The sequence below is a fragment of the Malaya genurostris genome, chromosome 2, assembly GCF_030247185.1.
Source record: "Malaya genurostris strain Urasoe2022 chromosome 2, Malgen_1.1, whole genome shotgun sequence".
Classification (NCBI taxonomy): domain Eukaryota; kingdom Metazoa; phylum Arthropoda; class Insecta; order Diptera; family Culicidae; genus Malaya; species Malaya genurostris.
This window is the reverse complement of record NC_080571.1, coordinates 213,176,123-213,191,680: the sequence shown is the minus strand read 5'-3', so window position 1 is coordinate 213,191,680 and position 15,558 is coordinate 213,176,123. Positions and strand designations below refer to the sequence as shown.

Genomic DNA, 15,558 nt, shown 5'->3' with positions numbered 1-15,558 from the left:
ATATTGAATGCTGAGAAAATCCATTCAACAATTTCCGAAAACTTCAGTAATCCTGTTGGTGGCTGTGAAATGGAGCCCACTGGATTATTATCTTTTTCTGTACTAGATCCTGGATTGGTTTGTGAATTTGACAAACCAGGAGGCACAGTCTTTGGTTTTGACTTTTTTTGTTTAACACGGGGATCTTTTTTTGAAGATGAAATTTTAGGTGTCTTTCTTGGTAATTTGGAGGAAGACTTCTTTCTCTTAACTGACCCTTGGGTAGTGATAAACGAATTACCTTCACTATTTTCGTCAGAGTCAGAGTCCTCTGGTTCCTCTAGATTTGAAAACCCGTTTTCGGTTTCCAAAGGGGGGACATCAATGACCGTTTTAAGCATTTCTGCATATGTGCGCTTAGACCGTGCTTTTAAAGAAAGCTTAATTTTGTCTTTGTGCACTTTAAATGCAGTGCATACTGAAATATCATCATGAGGACTATTCCCACAATAAATACATTTTTCAATTTCCTTGTTGCAATCATTATCTTTATGAGGCCCTTCACACTTAATACATTTTGGTTTATTACTACAGTAAGTAGCTGTGTGGCCGAATTTTTTGCAGTTCGTACAATTCATTACATTTGGAACAAAAAGCCGAACAGGGAGGCGAATTTTATCGACATAGACATGGGACGGCAACGCAGACCCGGCAAATGTCACTCGAAACGAGTCTGATGGGCGATAAACTTTTTTTTCCTCTTCATGAACTACTGAGTACAGTTGTTTGCACTCCAGTATTTTCACACCCTCAAGCATAGAGTTCTTGAAACGACCAACACCATGCTTGAGTGAATCATCTACCGAAAGACTCGCTTCGGTAACAACACCGTCAATTTCGACATCTTTGGAGGGTATGTAAACTTTATACTCTTTATTGAAATGTTCCGAAGAGACAATATCATTCGCGTGTTTCAAATTATTTACCACAACACGAATTTTATCGTTATTTACTTTTATGATCTCTTTGATTGAAGAGTATCGTGATGTCAAACCTTTATTAATTTGAAAAATGTTTAATGGCTTTGATATACGTCTAAAAAAGACTATCCAAGGCCCAGAAGAGCTCTCCTGATATTTTTTCGTTCGTGGGGGTATCGGATTCATGCTAGGATTTACGTCCATGGATTCATCCATTACATTAAAATTTTTAACTAAACTTTAAAATAAAATTTGAAACCAACACTACACAGTACTCAATCAAAAGGAAAAGAAAAAACTTCTACCTTGAAATTGTTGTCTATCTCCGTTGCACTGCCGTGTAGATCCTCGTTGCTCTAGATGTTCTTGTTGGATGCTGATTGTTGGATGTGATGCTACTGCTACCTGACATCCAGCACCACTCGAATTCCGATTTGCTTTCGTCTTCGCCAGCTGTAACCAGCGCAGGTCACCGGTGTATACCTGCGTGTTGTATGGCAGTGGAAAGACCGAGTTGTCTTGTCTCCTTCTTCCTAGTGCTCCGCACCGATATGCTTCTGCACCGAAGTGCCTTCGCACCGGTGTGCCTTTGCACTCTCCTGCTTCTATGTGCCTTTGCACTCTTCCTCTTCGATGTGCCTTTGCACTCTCCTGCTCAGCACTTGTGGCTGTATATTGCGGCCTGGGTAGAGTTTGGGAAACGCCCTTTGTTGTTTCCTTCACCAGCTTGGCCCAGCACTAGGGCTCTCTTATGCAGCACGACTATACGTTTTAACGGCTGCTGCCAACAGGTCTCTACCTGTAGTTCAACCGTTGTCGTATTTAACGCGTGTAAACCAACCAGCGTTATTAAACTGTACGCTTCTATACACAACCTTCTCGGCTATTACTGAATGATGAAGAGCCACCATATTGTACGGAACGAAAATGGAAAGGATTTAACCAGTCCGAGACATCGATTTAAATCGAAAACTTTTGTCGCCATACTCTTTGTGGCTGCAGATTTCACAGCCCGCATAGATGAATAGCAATGAATGATAAGTCAACAAAAAAAATGTTACTTTAGTTTGAACATACAAAAGCCCACAGAAAACTGCTCGCAAATTCAACTAATTTATGAATTTGGGGCGTTGAGCATTCTAAACTATTTCTATTCGGGCTAACCACAGATGTGTTAAATATCCTACTGGCAACCAGCGGAAGTATTGGTTCGATTTGGAATATCAGAGAGCTTCGTACGATAAAAATCAGACTAGAAGCCGAGTGCAGACAACGTCAAAACATTTATTTTTGTACCGAATAGATTAAACAAGTATCATTGAAATATGGTCATTAGACACACCTCAACATATACATATTATAAATGATGCCATATACATATACATATTATAGTTTGCCAGTCAGATTTATCAACCTTTTAAATTTACTCGTTATTTTCAAAAAGACGCCAACGATTACAGGTGGAATAAATTGGATTCGGCGCATATAAGGATTGTGATACTTCAAAAAACGTCAAACCGAAAACAAACATATAGAGAAGAAGATTGCAAAATGGAAAGAGCAGAATCCCGTAAAGCTCCGATCGGTAAAAGAAAGCCAACACCACTGCAACCGAGTCGCGTAAGGAATCCTAACCAGTACAGCAATACTTCCCACTTGACTAATCAACCAATCTTCACCACCGCTAATCGCTAATACTCGCCAACGTTATTCATTTTGCATTCTTCTTCTCATTGATTGCATTTTGTTTTTTTTTTAGTAGTTTTATTTCGTTTAGTGACTGTTGCTCATGAAACTCTCAGTCGAACATGATGTGCCAATAAAAGACGAGCCGACGGAAAACAAAATGAAAATGAAACAAGTATTAGAGATTGCGGCAATGAATTTATTACACTAATCAATGTCACATTTGCGTACATTTTTTCTGTTTGCTCTACTGAATAGATAATACGGTAGCACGTTAGAAAACCGACATATTTTTTCATTTCCAAATTTCAAATGCTACACTACAGTTTTCTTCTGTAACATTTCTAAGGACTCGATCGAGCAGAATAGTGAATATCTAGATTCATTGTATATATCATTCTTAGCTAGTGGAATGCGAAAAGTTTTCTCTACTCATTAGATTCACAACACCTGAATTACTTTGTTAAATATCTAGATTTGTCTACAAATTCACTGCATAGTATCTTTGTTTGCCCAAGCGTCACAACAATGCATTTGAAGCCCCTAACATTTAGGATTGGTTCTCGCTCGGAGCGAAAGTAGTGTCTTTTAGTTCTAAACAGGTTACTCAATTACTCGATAGTTGGTGCGGCTTGAAGGGGAAAACATACGAACATATGAAATGAACATAATAACAACAGTAACAGTTGAACAAAGAGGTTGAATGATCATTAGAGAAAGCATTTAAGCAAAAGACGGAAAACGTTTACTTGGTAACGATAGAGCTTTTTCGTTAACTTTAGGTGACGATCAACCTAAAACAATATTACAACTTTTAAGCAAGTTGAGAGGGGCGATTAAGGTGTCATAAGAAATGCTGACATGGCACATAAAAACTTTACGAGAATATGTTGCTCATAACGAAGAAGCTGCTTTTAAATATTAAGTCCGCATGGTAAACAATCAAAAAGTTAAAAGGCGGCACTAAATACAGCCAAAGTAAAAGTCTTGGTATTACATTCCTTTTGGGGAATTTTACCTTATGTTTCAACAGACTTCGCAGCCGATTCATAACGTACAGAACCATTGCATGGGTGGTGATACGGTCCTACTCACACTAAGATCCCTTCCAGATCGAGGCTCGAACATACGATAACTGATTATGGCCATCGTCCAAGTACCATGCGCGCGGGTGGTTTTAGGAAATTTGCGATGGAAATTTTGAAAAATTTGCCAAAACCAAAAACATACAGACCTTTGAAATACTTTATCTATCTACAGGGTGAAAATAGCTGGAAAATTCGGAAGATTTTCCGAATCTTATCAAAAATAGCTCTGAAAAATGAGTGTTTTTGTGATCTTTCACAATTATCTGGTGGATACAAAGATTACATTCGGACACATTTTTGGAAAACCTTTTCACGCTTTTCATAGATAATCCATAGATTCAAAAATTTCCACGAAATCGGTTATATGAAATTCATTGATTTTCCATGAAAAGCATGAAAAGGTTTTCCAAAAATGTTTCCGAATGTGATCCTTGTTGCCAGCATAAGGTTGTTTTGAAAAAAAAAATTTCATTCCATCGAATTATTTTTTCAAATAATTTTGAAAAATTACTAAAAAAGCTCATTTTTTCAGTGCTATTTTCGATAAGACTCGGAAAATCCTTCGAATTTTCCAGCCATTTTCACCCTGTAGATAGATAAAAGTATTTCAAAGGTCTGTATGTTTTTGGTTTTATCAATTTTTTCTAAATTTCCATCGAAAATTTCCTAAAACCACCCGCGCGCATGGTACTTGGACGATGGCCTTATGCATTGAACCGCCAAATAATAATAATAACTAGCTGACCCGTCGAACTTCGTCTCGCTTGAATTTTTTTGTTAAATTTATCTTCCCTGACAGCAGAATTGTCAAACGGAAATGTTTTATTCCATTATTTCACTGATTATTTAGCCTAAAATAAAAGAATTGCGACGAATTCGTATCCAACACATTAACTTCGGCCCGAAAAAAAAATATCATACAAAATTATTATGAACATGTGAAAAGATTTTGTTACGGAAAAATTAAGTGGATGCACCCATCGTCATCTTATCCTTTGAGTCAGTGCATTGAACAGAGATTGATGATTTCTCTTATGGAGCAATTTACCTTTTCAGGAAAACAGCCATTGTTGCAAAACGCAAAAGCAGTTTTCTTCGCTGTCTTCGGGCAGAAATCCAAAACAGAAATATAAATTTATTTGGCACATTTTTTCTGAATAAACTGATGTTTTCTTCGATTCATCAAGCAATAGTGGAGAAAACTGCCATTGCGTTTTTTAACAATGGCTGTTTCGCGGAGATTGTTTGTAGAACATTAGACTAATTGTTTTGACATATGGAGCAGAGATGACCAAGATGAATACTTGAAATTGATTCCGTAAATTTCCAAAAGCGACTTGTTGTTTATCATTGTAAGGTTTAATTGTAGACTGAAGACGTTAAAATATTTAATGGTAAATAATACTGGATTATCGGAAGGAATAAACCTGTTTTGAGCGGTTGTCCATTAGCTGCTTCACCGCTAGTCTGATGATATTACTTAATCTTGTTTGATGAATGTTCGTAGCATGACAATCACAGGATCAATTTTCGATTAACAATTTAGTGATGAAATGAGAAATTATTGAACATTCGAAAGCTCAAATTATCATTTTATTAAATACTAGCTGACCCGTCGAACTTCGTTTCGCCCGATTTTTTTTTGAATTTATATTTTCGGCCAGTAAAATTGTCAAAGGTCTTATGCTGTTAATGTCATCATATCATCTTTTGAGTCAGTGCATCGAACAACGATTGTAGATCTCTCTCAAACTAATGGTTTCGACATATGGGATAAAAAGTGAAGCAAAAATAACAAAGATAACTACTTTAAATTGATTCCGCAAATTCACAAAAGCTGCCCTCGCGACTTGTAGTTCGTCACTGATGATATTATTTAGTCGTGTTTGATGAATGTTCGTAGCGTGACAATCACAGGAACCATTATTCGTTAACAATTTAGCGATAAAAATTTTTTCTTACTTTTAATTTATGACTTCTGATCAGTCAGTAATTATTTAGTAAATTACTGAAATATCAGAGACTCGGATGATTCGCATTGCTTAGTTCGAAGGTAAAAGTTTAGATGCGAGAAACCTTTTGCTCACTTAAATGAACCTTGTTACGTCGAACTTCTCCGCACTTTATCTTCAAATCCTTACTCTTCCTTGAGTACTATGGCTTTTTTCATATTCTGTATCCTCTCACAATCTCTAGTTAGTTTGATATTGTTAAAAAATCGAAAGATAAAATGAATAATTCTTGGACATTCGAAAGTTCAAGTTAAAGTTCCTTTAAATATTGTATCCATAAACTTTTACATGAACACTGCATTCGTTTAATAGTTGTATCAATAGTCGTCGCATTAGTCGACACCACATCATTTCGTTTAGTACCCCAAAATACAATTAACGAATGGTGGAGTTCGGTACTGAGAATCTATATCAGAAAGTTTTGTATGAAAATAACGTGCAATTCTGCTGTTATAGCGAAGTGAACATGAGGAGCTTATCGTTCGAGTCAATGCATAAAATCTCACAACTAATGGATTCCAATCCACCAGAATTTACCCGATGCAATTGAACGCACTTCAGGATGCTAAATGCAAGGGAAACCACTTTGTTTGCTCTCATTATTTAAACAGCAGAATCCTATCTTTAATCGTTCTATAATGTGATTTGTTCAACTCACGCCTACGATGGCCAACATTAATCACAATGCATCTGCTGGAAAACAATATCAGAACTTTTGATCCTGTTTACGATATAGCTAGAACACTCATATGCGTTCCATCATTAAATTATTCGGCAAGCAATAATGTTAATACGCAGTTAAGCACGTGGCTCGGAATGACGAATCATATGAATCAAGTATGCATGTGAAAACTTCACACAAAACAACTCGTTGCGCGCCAAAAGATTATTTCAACGATCTAGTATTCGTTCCTTCGACAGCCAAACACTTATGGCGTTTTTCATTGAAAAACACTGATGGATTGCTCTGGTTTTGCACTTTCGAGCAGAAATGGCAATAAAACACCGTCAGAATACTGAATTTCTGCTCAAAAGTGCAAAATCAGAGCAGTCCACGCCATCAGTGTTTTTCAATGAAAAACGGCATTAAGCAACTTTAACAACATTAAGCAACGCCAAACACCTTCCGATGATCTAGCAAGCATAGGCGACTTTTTCAACGGAAAATTCCATTTTCCATACAAAACAACTTTATGGATTTTTCCCACTTTTCCGGTGGATTTCTCTAATTTTTTTTATGTACAAACCCGGTGGAGGTATAAACTGATCAAACAAAAAAAGAATCATGTAAATCCGTACATCCGTTCTTAAGTGATGCGACTACAAAGAATGATCTCTGCATTTTAATATATATATAGATAGATAAACTTGTTTAAATCCAGCTAGTGGTCCTTTTTCATGTAACATGTTTTTTTTATTCAATAATGTAATATATTTTTAGGCACACTGCTTAAGCTCTAAGATGCCAAAGGTATTTTCTAATCTTAATTAACGACTAACTTAAAACTAGAATAGTATCATTAGATTATGTCGTCTCGGATTTTCGAGAATCCAGCTTTCAGCTTTACTTTGAATCATGAATATAAACAACTTTTGTAGGCTTTGCTTAGCGGTTCAAATTGAACTACTAGGCGGAGATGACAGTTCAATTTGAACTGCTTTAAGCACTGACGAGCCGAAGGCGAAACGCAAAGAAACTTGAAACAAAATATGTGCTTTTTTTGCACAAACCAAAAAACCCCTAAATGTTAGAACAAAAAAGTTTATTTGGGCATAAACTGGCATAATTTTCTCAATTTATCAACATTTCTGAGCCAAACTTAGAAAAATTATTCGGTTTATTGTATTGTCGCTTTTTTACGTTTTAAAATCTTATACACCGGATGTCGCATCCAAACAAAAGTCAATATCAGTCTATGAGACCGTAAAACCTTTCATTTAAGTCCAAGTTTGTTGATATTGATTTAGCCGTTTCTGAGAACATAAAGAGAGTCTTTGGGTTTTTGACCGTTACTTCCGGAACTTTTGAAACCTACAACTGAAACCGGTATATCCGGATTTGTTTCGATTGGTCAGCGACTATCATTAACTACAAATTGAAGCAGCTTCAAGCCAAATTTAAAAGAGCTGATTTGACCACTACTTCCGGAACTTCTGAAACCGGAAACTAGGAATCGGTATATCCGAAATCACTTCGTTTGGCCAGCGACTAACATGAACAACAAATTTAAGCAGTTTTGAGCCAAATTTAAAAGAGTTTTTCCGTTTTAGGCAACGTTTCTCAGAATGACGGGTCACAATTACATGCACATTTCACCCTGTAATTCCGAAAACGGAAACCGGAAGCCCAATACAATTCTACATCAGCGTTTGGGACTAAAACACCATTCATTCAAATCTAAGTTAGTGAAAATCGGTCTAGCCGATTCTTTGAAATTGGAATTATTTCCGGAATTTCTCTGGTGCTTTAGGAAGCGGAAATGAAAATCCCTATATGAATGTGTTTAGTCACTAACTTAAGATCTGCACAATTGAAAAAATTGTCATGTATAAAACTCTAGAAATTTGAAAACCCTGTAGTTTCGGAAGTGGAATCCATATCTGATTAAAATTCGAGACGGTTCTACAGGAGTTGAAGATCTTTTATATGAACCTAAGCATGTAAAAATTGGTCGAGCAGTCTCTGAGAAAATCGAATGCACAGTTGTTTCAATTTTTTGCACATTTTAGCTCATTATTTCAAAACCGGAAGTAGGATCCGGATGAAATTAAATAGCAAGATATGGGAGTATATAGTAAATAATATATTCATTTATATCTATGTTAAAAAAATCTGTGAGCGGCCTCTGAGAAAATCGAGTGCGTTTCTCCCGAACCAGAAGTTCGATCTGAATAAAATTTAATAGCAAGCCATGGGATCATCAGACCTTTCATTTGAATTTAAGTTTGTGAAAATCGATCCAGCCATCTCGGAGAAAATTAAATGCACATTCTTGTATAACTTTTCAAAATAACAAAGGCGAAAAAATTGATAAAACACTGAATTGGAATGTTTCCAGAAAAAAATTCCAAATATTTTACATATCATTACCGAATGTGGAAAATATGATGAGTTAGATTAAAGACTGCGTGCGTTAAGTGTTACCTTGTTAGAATTGTTTTCAATTGAGTTGCTTTTTGAGTTGTGGCCATAATAGTTCATTTGGTAAACGGATGTTGGTCTTACAAGCCAGTTGTAGTATGTTCGGATCTCGACCTGAATGGATTCTTATACCGTTTTCGTTAATTGATCAGAGCAGCCCGAGAGCTGACCCAGAGTCGCTCAAACAACTTTTGAGATGTTTGTTTTAGCAACCTGGGGTCGCTCTAGATCGGACTCCAATCGCGGAGTTTCGCTCAGAAAATTTTCTCGGGTCGCACCACGATGTACATGCGAGTTTGTTTATTTTTTTCTTTTTTCTATGAGTTGTTGTTTAGGACGCGTAACACGTGTTCGTTTTACTCGGAGTCAGAGTCGCCCGCGTGTAGGTTCAAAAACGAAAACGGTATTAGAGTCAACAGGATCGTAGTACTAGTCATGCAATGATTCTGTACGCCAAGAATCGACTACGAAGTCTGTTGCAACAGAAAGGCCAAATTCCACAATAGATATGTAATGCCAAGTCTTTTAGGATAATTTTACTCTCATCAATTATTAATTCTTAATTTTTTTCAATCTGTTTTCCGTTAGGTACTGATAAAAGCCAGACTGGTTTGTCGTGATTTACATCTTAACAAATCAACAAAAATGAGGCAGTTCAATAGAGTACTTTCATACGGTCGCAAATAGCGAAACAGAATACACATACTGGATGCGGGATATTTTTTAGAATTGCATGACGAAGAAGTATAACAAGATCAGATGTTCGAGTGACCTTTGAACCTGTCATTCTTTCCATATGTGACCTTAGAATCTACGGTTTCTTCGGTGAGACCTTGGACACGTTATTCAAGACATTGAAGCAATCTTGCTTGGAATTTGAAAAAAAAATCTTTCATTTTACACGATTCGTATAATGCTGTAAATGGTATGCAAAAAGTAATAGAAATAGCTTTAGTAAACTGGTTCTTCTGCATGAAAATTATGCATTCAATCATAACGCAGTTACTTTTGCAGGTAAATCTCGAATCACTAACAATTATTATGAAATAAATAAATCTTCCGTATATGCAATAAATCCATTTTGCGTGGGGAATGTTAAAAAATCTTCGCGATTGCTTCTTAGTAAAGGGAGAGTGTTCGGTTACCGGCACCCTTTTCTTTTAAGCTTATAACTTCTGACTAAGTGCACATTATGCAAACATACCTACATCAATGGGAAGCTAAAGTCCCTAGCTAACAACTGAATAAAAAACTAAGTTAATTCAATCGATTGAAAAATCTTTATTATCAATTTAGTAAAGCGATAAATTTTGGGCCATTTCAAAATAGGAATTCGTTTACCGGTTCGCACCCCAAGAAATTTCTATAAAAATGGAAAAGTATAAGTAAAAACTGTCATTATTCAAAGCAAAAACGGAATTCATTCTTTTCGGAGGCTTTTTGGACAAAAGTCTTCATTGATGGTGACTTCGTCTTGGCTCGCTTAGCCAATGATTTGGATGGTGGCGCCTTTGAGTTGATTTGGCCGATCATCCACCGGCTTCGCGGGATTGAATACGTAGCTACAGTCGAGTTTATTGGCTTCTTATCCACTAAGGGGCTGTCCATAAAAGACGTCACGCTTTTTTGACGATTTTTGACTCCCCATCCCCCCTTTGTCACAGAAGCAAAGGCCCCCCACACCCCTATGTCACATGTCACGAATTCAAAATTAAAAAAATTCGTCTCAATATGTATGATAAATCATACAAATATGAGGGAAAAATAGATTTATTACATGCTGTCATTAGATTAAAAAATATCCCTAAAACTACAAAATCAATTATACAAATTAACAAAAGTATTTGGTTGGAATTGATGAAACATTTAAATCATCTGTTTTATTCCTCCTAGGGGTACAGTACACAGATATATTATTGTTTTAGGTAAAGAATAATATTTCCTTAGAATAGCATACTGGGCTGAGAAAATAAAGACCAAAACCTCATCAAAACGAGATCATTGCCGAAGAATCTTTTCAAGATTAGTTGATCAGTGAATTTTAAATCACATCGATCAATATCGGTACTGATCTTCCGTCACACAATGGGTAGTGATTTTGAGCTTAAATTATTCTTGATTTATGTAAGTTCAATCATTGGATGATTCGAAAAGCTTTGATGTTGGTGGAGGGAAATCACATATGATCAAGATAAGACATGACATGATCTACGTCTGAAATCGTTAATCTCCCGCCCTTTTTCAAATGGAGTACAATTGAATAAACTGCATCAGAATCATATAAGAGAAATTCTTATGATATACTATTATAAGTGATAGAAAATCAAATTACTGAAAAAATTGTCAGTGCATAACTTAAGTTAAACCGTTTGAAGGCATCTTTTTCTTATTTACTCATATTAGGCAAAATTTATTAATTTCGCTAATTTATCCTCCGTGCACTATTGCTGATCACGACAGAAATGATTTTCTGCATCATTCATTTCCGAATTTACAAGAAGAAGCTTTTACATCAACAAATACACGCTTTCCTATACAATGTAAACGTTTATTGTGGAGATTTTTTCAGGAAATAGGGCAAAGCAGTAATATAATTAGGTATTTCAAAAACGCGCTCATTGAAAATATTGGACGTCACATTCTAAAAACCTCCTCCCCTTCCCCCTGTCACAAAAGGACACGTTTTATGAAACATCCCCCTCCCCCTTGCGGCGTGACGTCTTTTATGGACAGCCCCTAAGCAACGTTTAATGGCATTAATCAGTACATTAAAGCTCATTTTCCTTGACTTGGACGATTTGTTTGAAGTCGCCATGGCTAACAGAACCAGAGAACCAAAGTTTTTACTTATATGACGGATGTATTGAAGCCGTCAAGTTGTCCACGTGCATATCACCCGAGATGCCAGGTAATACAATAATTTTAGCTAGAAAATCGAAAAGATTGCGCCAAATTTCAAAAGTCTGTAATTTCTGACGAATGCCTGCAAACAATCGAAGTTTCAAAAGTCTCTAAAAAGTCTTTAGACGAAAAAAGGTTTACATGTTACCAAAGACATCATATTAACAAGATATCCAGCTCTCACATTTCCCGAACAAATCATTGGCAACATCCTTTTTTGCATGCATGGTGCCCTCAGGCGAGTCCGCATCGAATCTCGTACATAGAAGTAGGGGAGAGAAATGTCAAATTCGTGCGCGCCAAAACAGCAGCACTGCGCACTCATACAATTGACATGATATGTTGAATGTGATGCCGTGCGATGGCGTTGGTGAACTGAAGATTGATATCGCTTCAAGCTGACAGGGTCTGATGTTACCTAAGAAGTTTGATAATTTACAGACAAATTTGCATACTTGGCATCTCTGCATATCAATGACAATTTTTCGCGATTTAGGGCTGCCGGTAACCGAAATCGGTAGACATTTTAAAAATGACGAAAGAAAACTTTGGTAGCGAGAGTGTTGATAGCATCCGGTATTAAATCACGAAATAGATCGATTTCACCGATTTTTCATAAATATTCAATCCACTCACCTTTTTGATTGATGCTTTTCAATTTATGATACTATAAAAAAAGTCATAAAAAACTTTTATGTTGATTTTCACGCAATTAAAATTTGTTTTAAGCACAGCAAAAAGTACAAGCGTCTGATTGCTTTGGCATTCGGCACAAAATGAACGTGCTACTATTTAACACAGATGACATTTGTCGGAATGACGCAATCTGTTTTCTGTCAAAAGTTACAGTGGGATGCCGGCAACCGAATCCCCTATAATCGAAAATTATTTGAGATTCTGATTCACTGCCCATTCTCGCAGATCATTCCCATATTGATTTCGTCATTTTTGAGTTAGCTTGAAAAATGAATAGATGAATATCTGGGTTGGTGGTTCAATGCATAGGGTGCTGGTCTTACAAGCCAGTTATCGAATGTTCGAGCCCCGATCTGGAAGGATTCTTAGTGTCGTCGTACCATCCATGCAAAGGTTATGTACGCTTTGAATCAGCTTGCGAAGTCTGTTAAAACAAAATGCCAAATTCAACATAAGAAATGTAACACCACGGCTTTGCATATTAATTAATGAATACGCTATCCTTAATATAATTTCAGAAAATTCAATAGAAATTGTGAATTCGTTCTGGAAAAAAGTGAGAAAATTTCAACTCCAGTACCCGCATATCAGTCCCATTTAGAGCATATTTCAATAATTTATTATATTGAAACATTGAAATATTAGTCATGTATTACCAACATTTTGTGCAATAACATCAAGATTTAGCGTTTCGAAGCACAGGGATCGTACCCGGAGAGTTACATATCGTATTCCATATCGTATTTCATCGTATTCCAGCATGAATATGCCTCATCATTCAACCTCTTTTAGAAAAAGATTAAGGAGAGAATTTTGCGTAGAATAATACTCACAAACACAAGTCGGCAGTTCCTTTGGGGTCCACGATCCGTCTGCTTGGCAGTACCGTTCAGCTTTGCCGACTAGCTCATATCCATCACCGCAGTGGTACGTAACTTTCCCACCAAATGTGTAGCTTTCACCGGAATGCCACCCGTGAGCTGGATCCGGTGGTTGACCACAGGAACGAGCTAAAATCACAGATGGAGCTAAGTTACTACTGTTCGTTCGATAAATGCAAACTCTAGCAACGTACGTTCACAGGAAATGTCCGGACCATACCAGCTGGCCTGGCCATCTACAGCCAAACACTTCGCTCGTGGAAACCCTGCAGTGGCATAGCCATTATGGCAATGGTACTGAACGGTCGAGTCCAAATCGAAGGTTGCCTGTTCTGGAAGGGCCGAGTGGCGCGCATGTTCGATAATCGGTGGCTGAAGACAATAGACTGGAATGATAGGAACGAGTTGGTATCCAATATTTTAAATGAACATTAAAAAAACTAACTATTCTGTTTGCAAATCGGTTCACTTCCAGCCCATGTTCCATCCGCTTGGCACAACCGGCTTTGCAGTCCCACCACATGGTACCCATGGGGACAGGTATAGACAGCACGTGATCCGAAGTGATTGCCAGACACGGTGACGGCCCCCGTCGGTGGCTGATCCAATGCGGGACACTCGCGATCCGGCTTGATGCAAGACATTCCGCATGCACCATCGCACAGGCATTTCTTTTTCTTACTCTTGCAGTCTTCGTCTGATGAACATTTCCTCAGACATTTTTGTCCCTGAAACAAACGAAAGTACAGATTAAAATATTTGTGTTTAAATCATTCATTTTGTATTAGGGTGGTTAAACGATACAAGTGATTGAATTCAGTGAAATTCTATTTTTCGTTTGATTTAGAAAACAGAAATCTCAGACACGATCTTACTTTCACACTGTATCGATTTTACCATTTACCACCCTAATGGAACTGCAATGAAACAAACTGCAATAAATTCCTTACCAAAAGTGTGGCCTGCTCCTCGTCTCGTGGACACTCGGTCGAGGGCGAATTCCTTGGATTCTTGTAGACCCGCCCGTCGTCATCTGCTTCGGACGATTCGTCTTCTTCGTCCCACTCAGAGTCGTTGTCGTCATCCGTCTCGGTAGCAACCGATGTTGGAATGCAGTAGGCTGTGGCGGTGAAGGACCGAGGGCAGATACAAGACATTAACGTATTGTGAACAAACAGCACGATTCGAATCAACCAATCGGTGATGAGTAGGGTGTGTACTAGTATTATGGCGGGAGCGATGATCTAATTTAGCAGCCGTCGAGATTTTCGATTTATTTATACAAAAATCGCACTGTGGTAAGATTATTTTTTCTCGAACAAGTAGTGTCGCAGCCAAAACAATATGTTTACATTACAACCGTGTCATCTACAGAAAAGTAGGGCCTATTTAAAAAATTGGCTGTCTTGTTTATATACATAGTATATAAAAATCAACTTTTGGTGTTAAACTCACTTATGCCTAATCTGGACGACAAACAAACCTTCAAGAAAAAGGAAACATACAAATGCTTCAACCGAGTATAATTAGGTATTGGATTCAATCCATCTACACCAACTTATTTTGGTAAAAAAGAAAAGAAGATATGTTTCATGGTTTCAAAGGTTGCTCTCAGAGAGAATGGTGAGTTTTTGATCATAAATATTTATTGTTACACTTAGTCCTCAAATGGTGAGATAACTAAGTCCTCACAAGTTCCTATCTCATGCCTCCCCGAGCGTCTATGATGACATTTGGTCAATAGAACGGCGTCGACTGGGTGCTATCGCCTTATGCGTTAGTAGCGTTATAATGAGAGGATGCGAAATGGCTTGTAGTTTGAAGCCCATCCTAGAATGCAATATTCATCATAGCATATTGCAACATGTGGTTCTGTTGTTTGTTGCATTATTTGTTATATATTGAATTGAATTATATTACATTGTACTAGATATTGTTGTTATTATTATTAATATTATTACTATTATTATTATTATTATTATTATTATTATTATTATTATTATTATTATTATTATTATTATTATTATTATTATTATTATTATTATTATTATTATTATTATTATTATTATTATTATTATTATTATTATTATTATTATTATTATTATTATCATTATTATTATTATTATTATTATTATTATTATTATTATTATTATTATTATTATTATTATTATTATTATGAAAAGTGGGAACGCT

At 36.6% G+C, this 15,558-nt stretch overlaps 1 protein-coding gene across 2 annotated transcripts in view; it reads right to left on the bottom strand.

The window, feature by feature from the left end:
• LOC131427452 (sushi, von Willebrand factor type A, EGF and pentraxin domain-containing protein 1) overlaps nt 1–15,558 on the bottom strand; it is a 100,766-nt gene that overhangs the window by 58,680 nt on the left and 26,528 nt on the right. For both annotated transcript variants that reach the window (XM_058590651.1, XM_058590650.1), the window contains exons 2-5: nt 14,316–14,485; nt 13,811–14,093; nt 13,560–13,751; nt 13,318–13,494 (exon numbers count right to left, since the gene is read on the bottom strand). In XM_058590651.1, the coding sequence (XP_058446634.1) occupies nt 13,318–13,494; nt 13,560–13,751; nt 13,811–14,093; nt 14,316–14,485 (822 nt within the window). The remainder of the gene's footprint in view (nt 1–13,317; nt 13,495–13,559; nt 13,752–13,810; nt 14,094–14,315; nt 14,486–15,558) is intronic.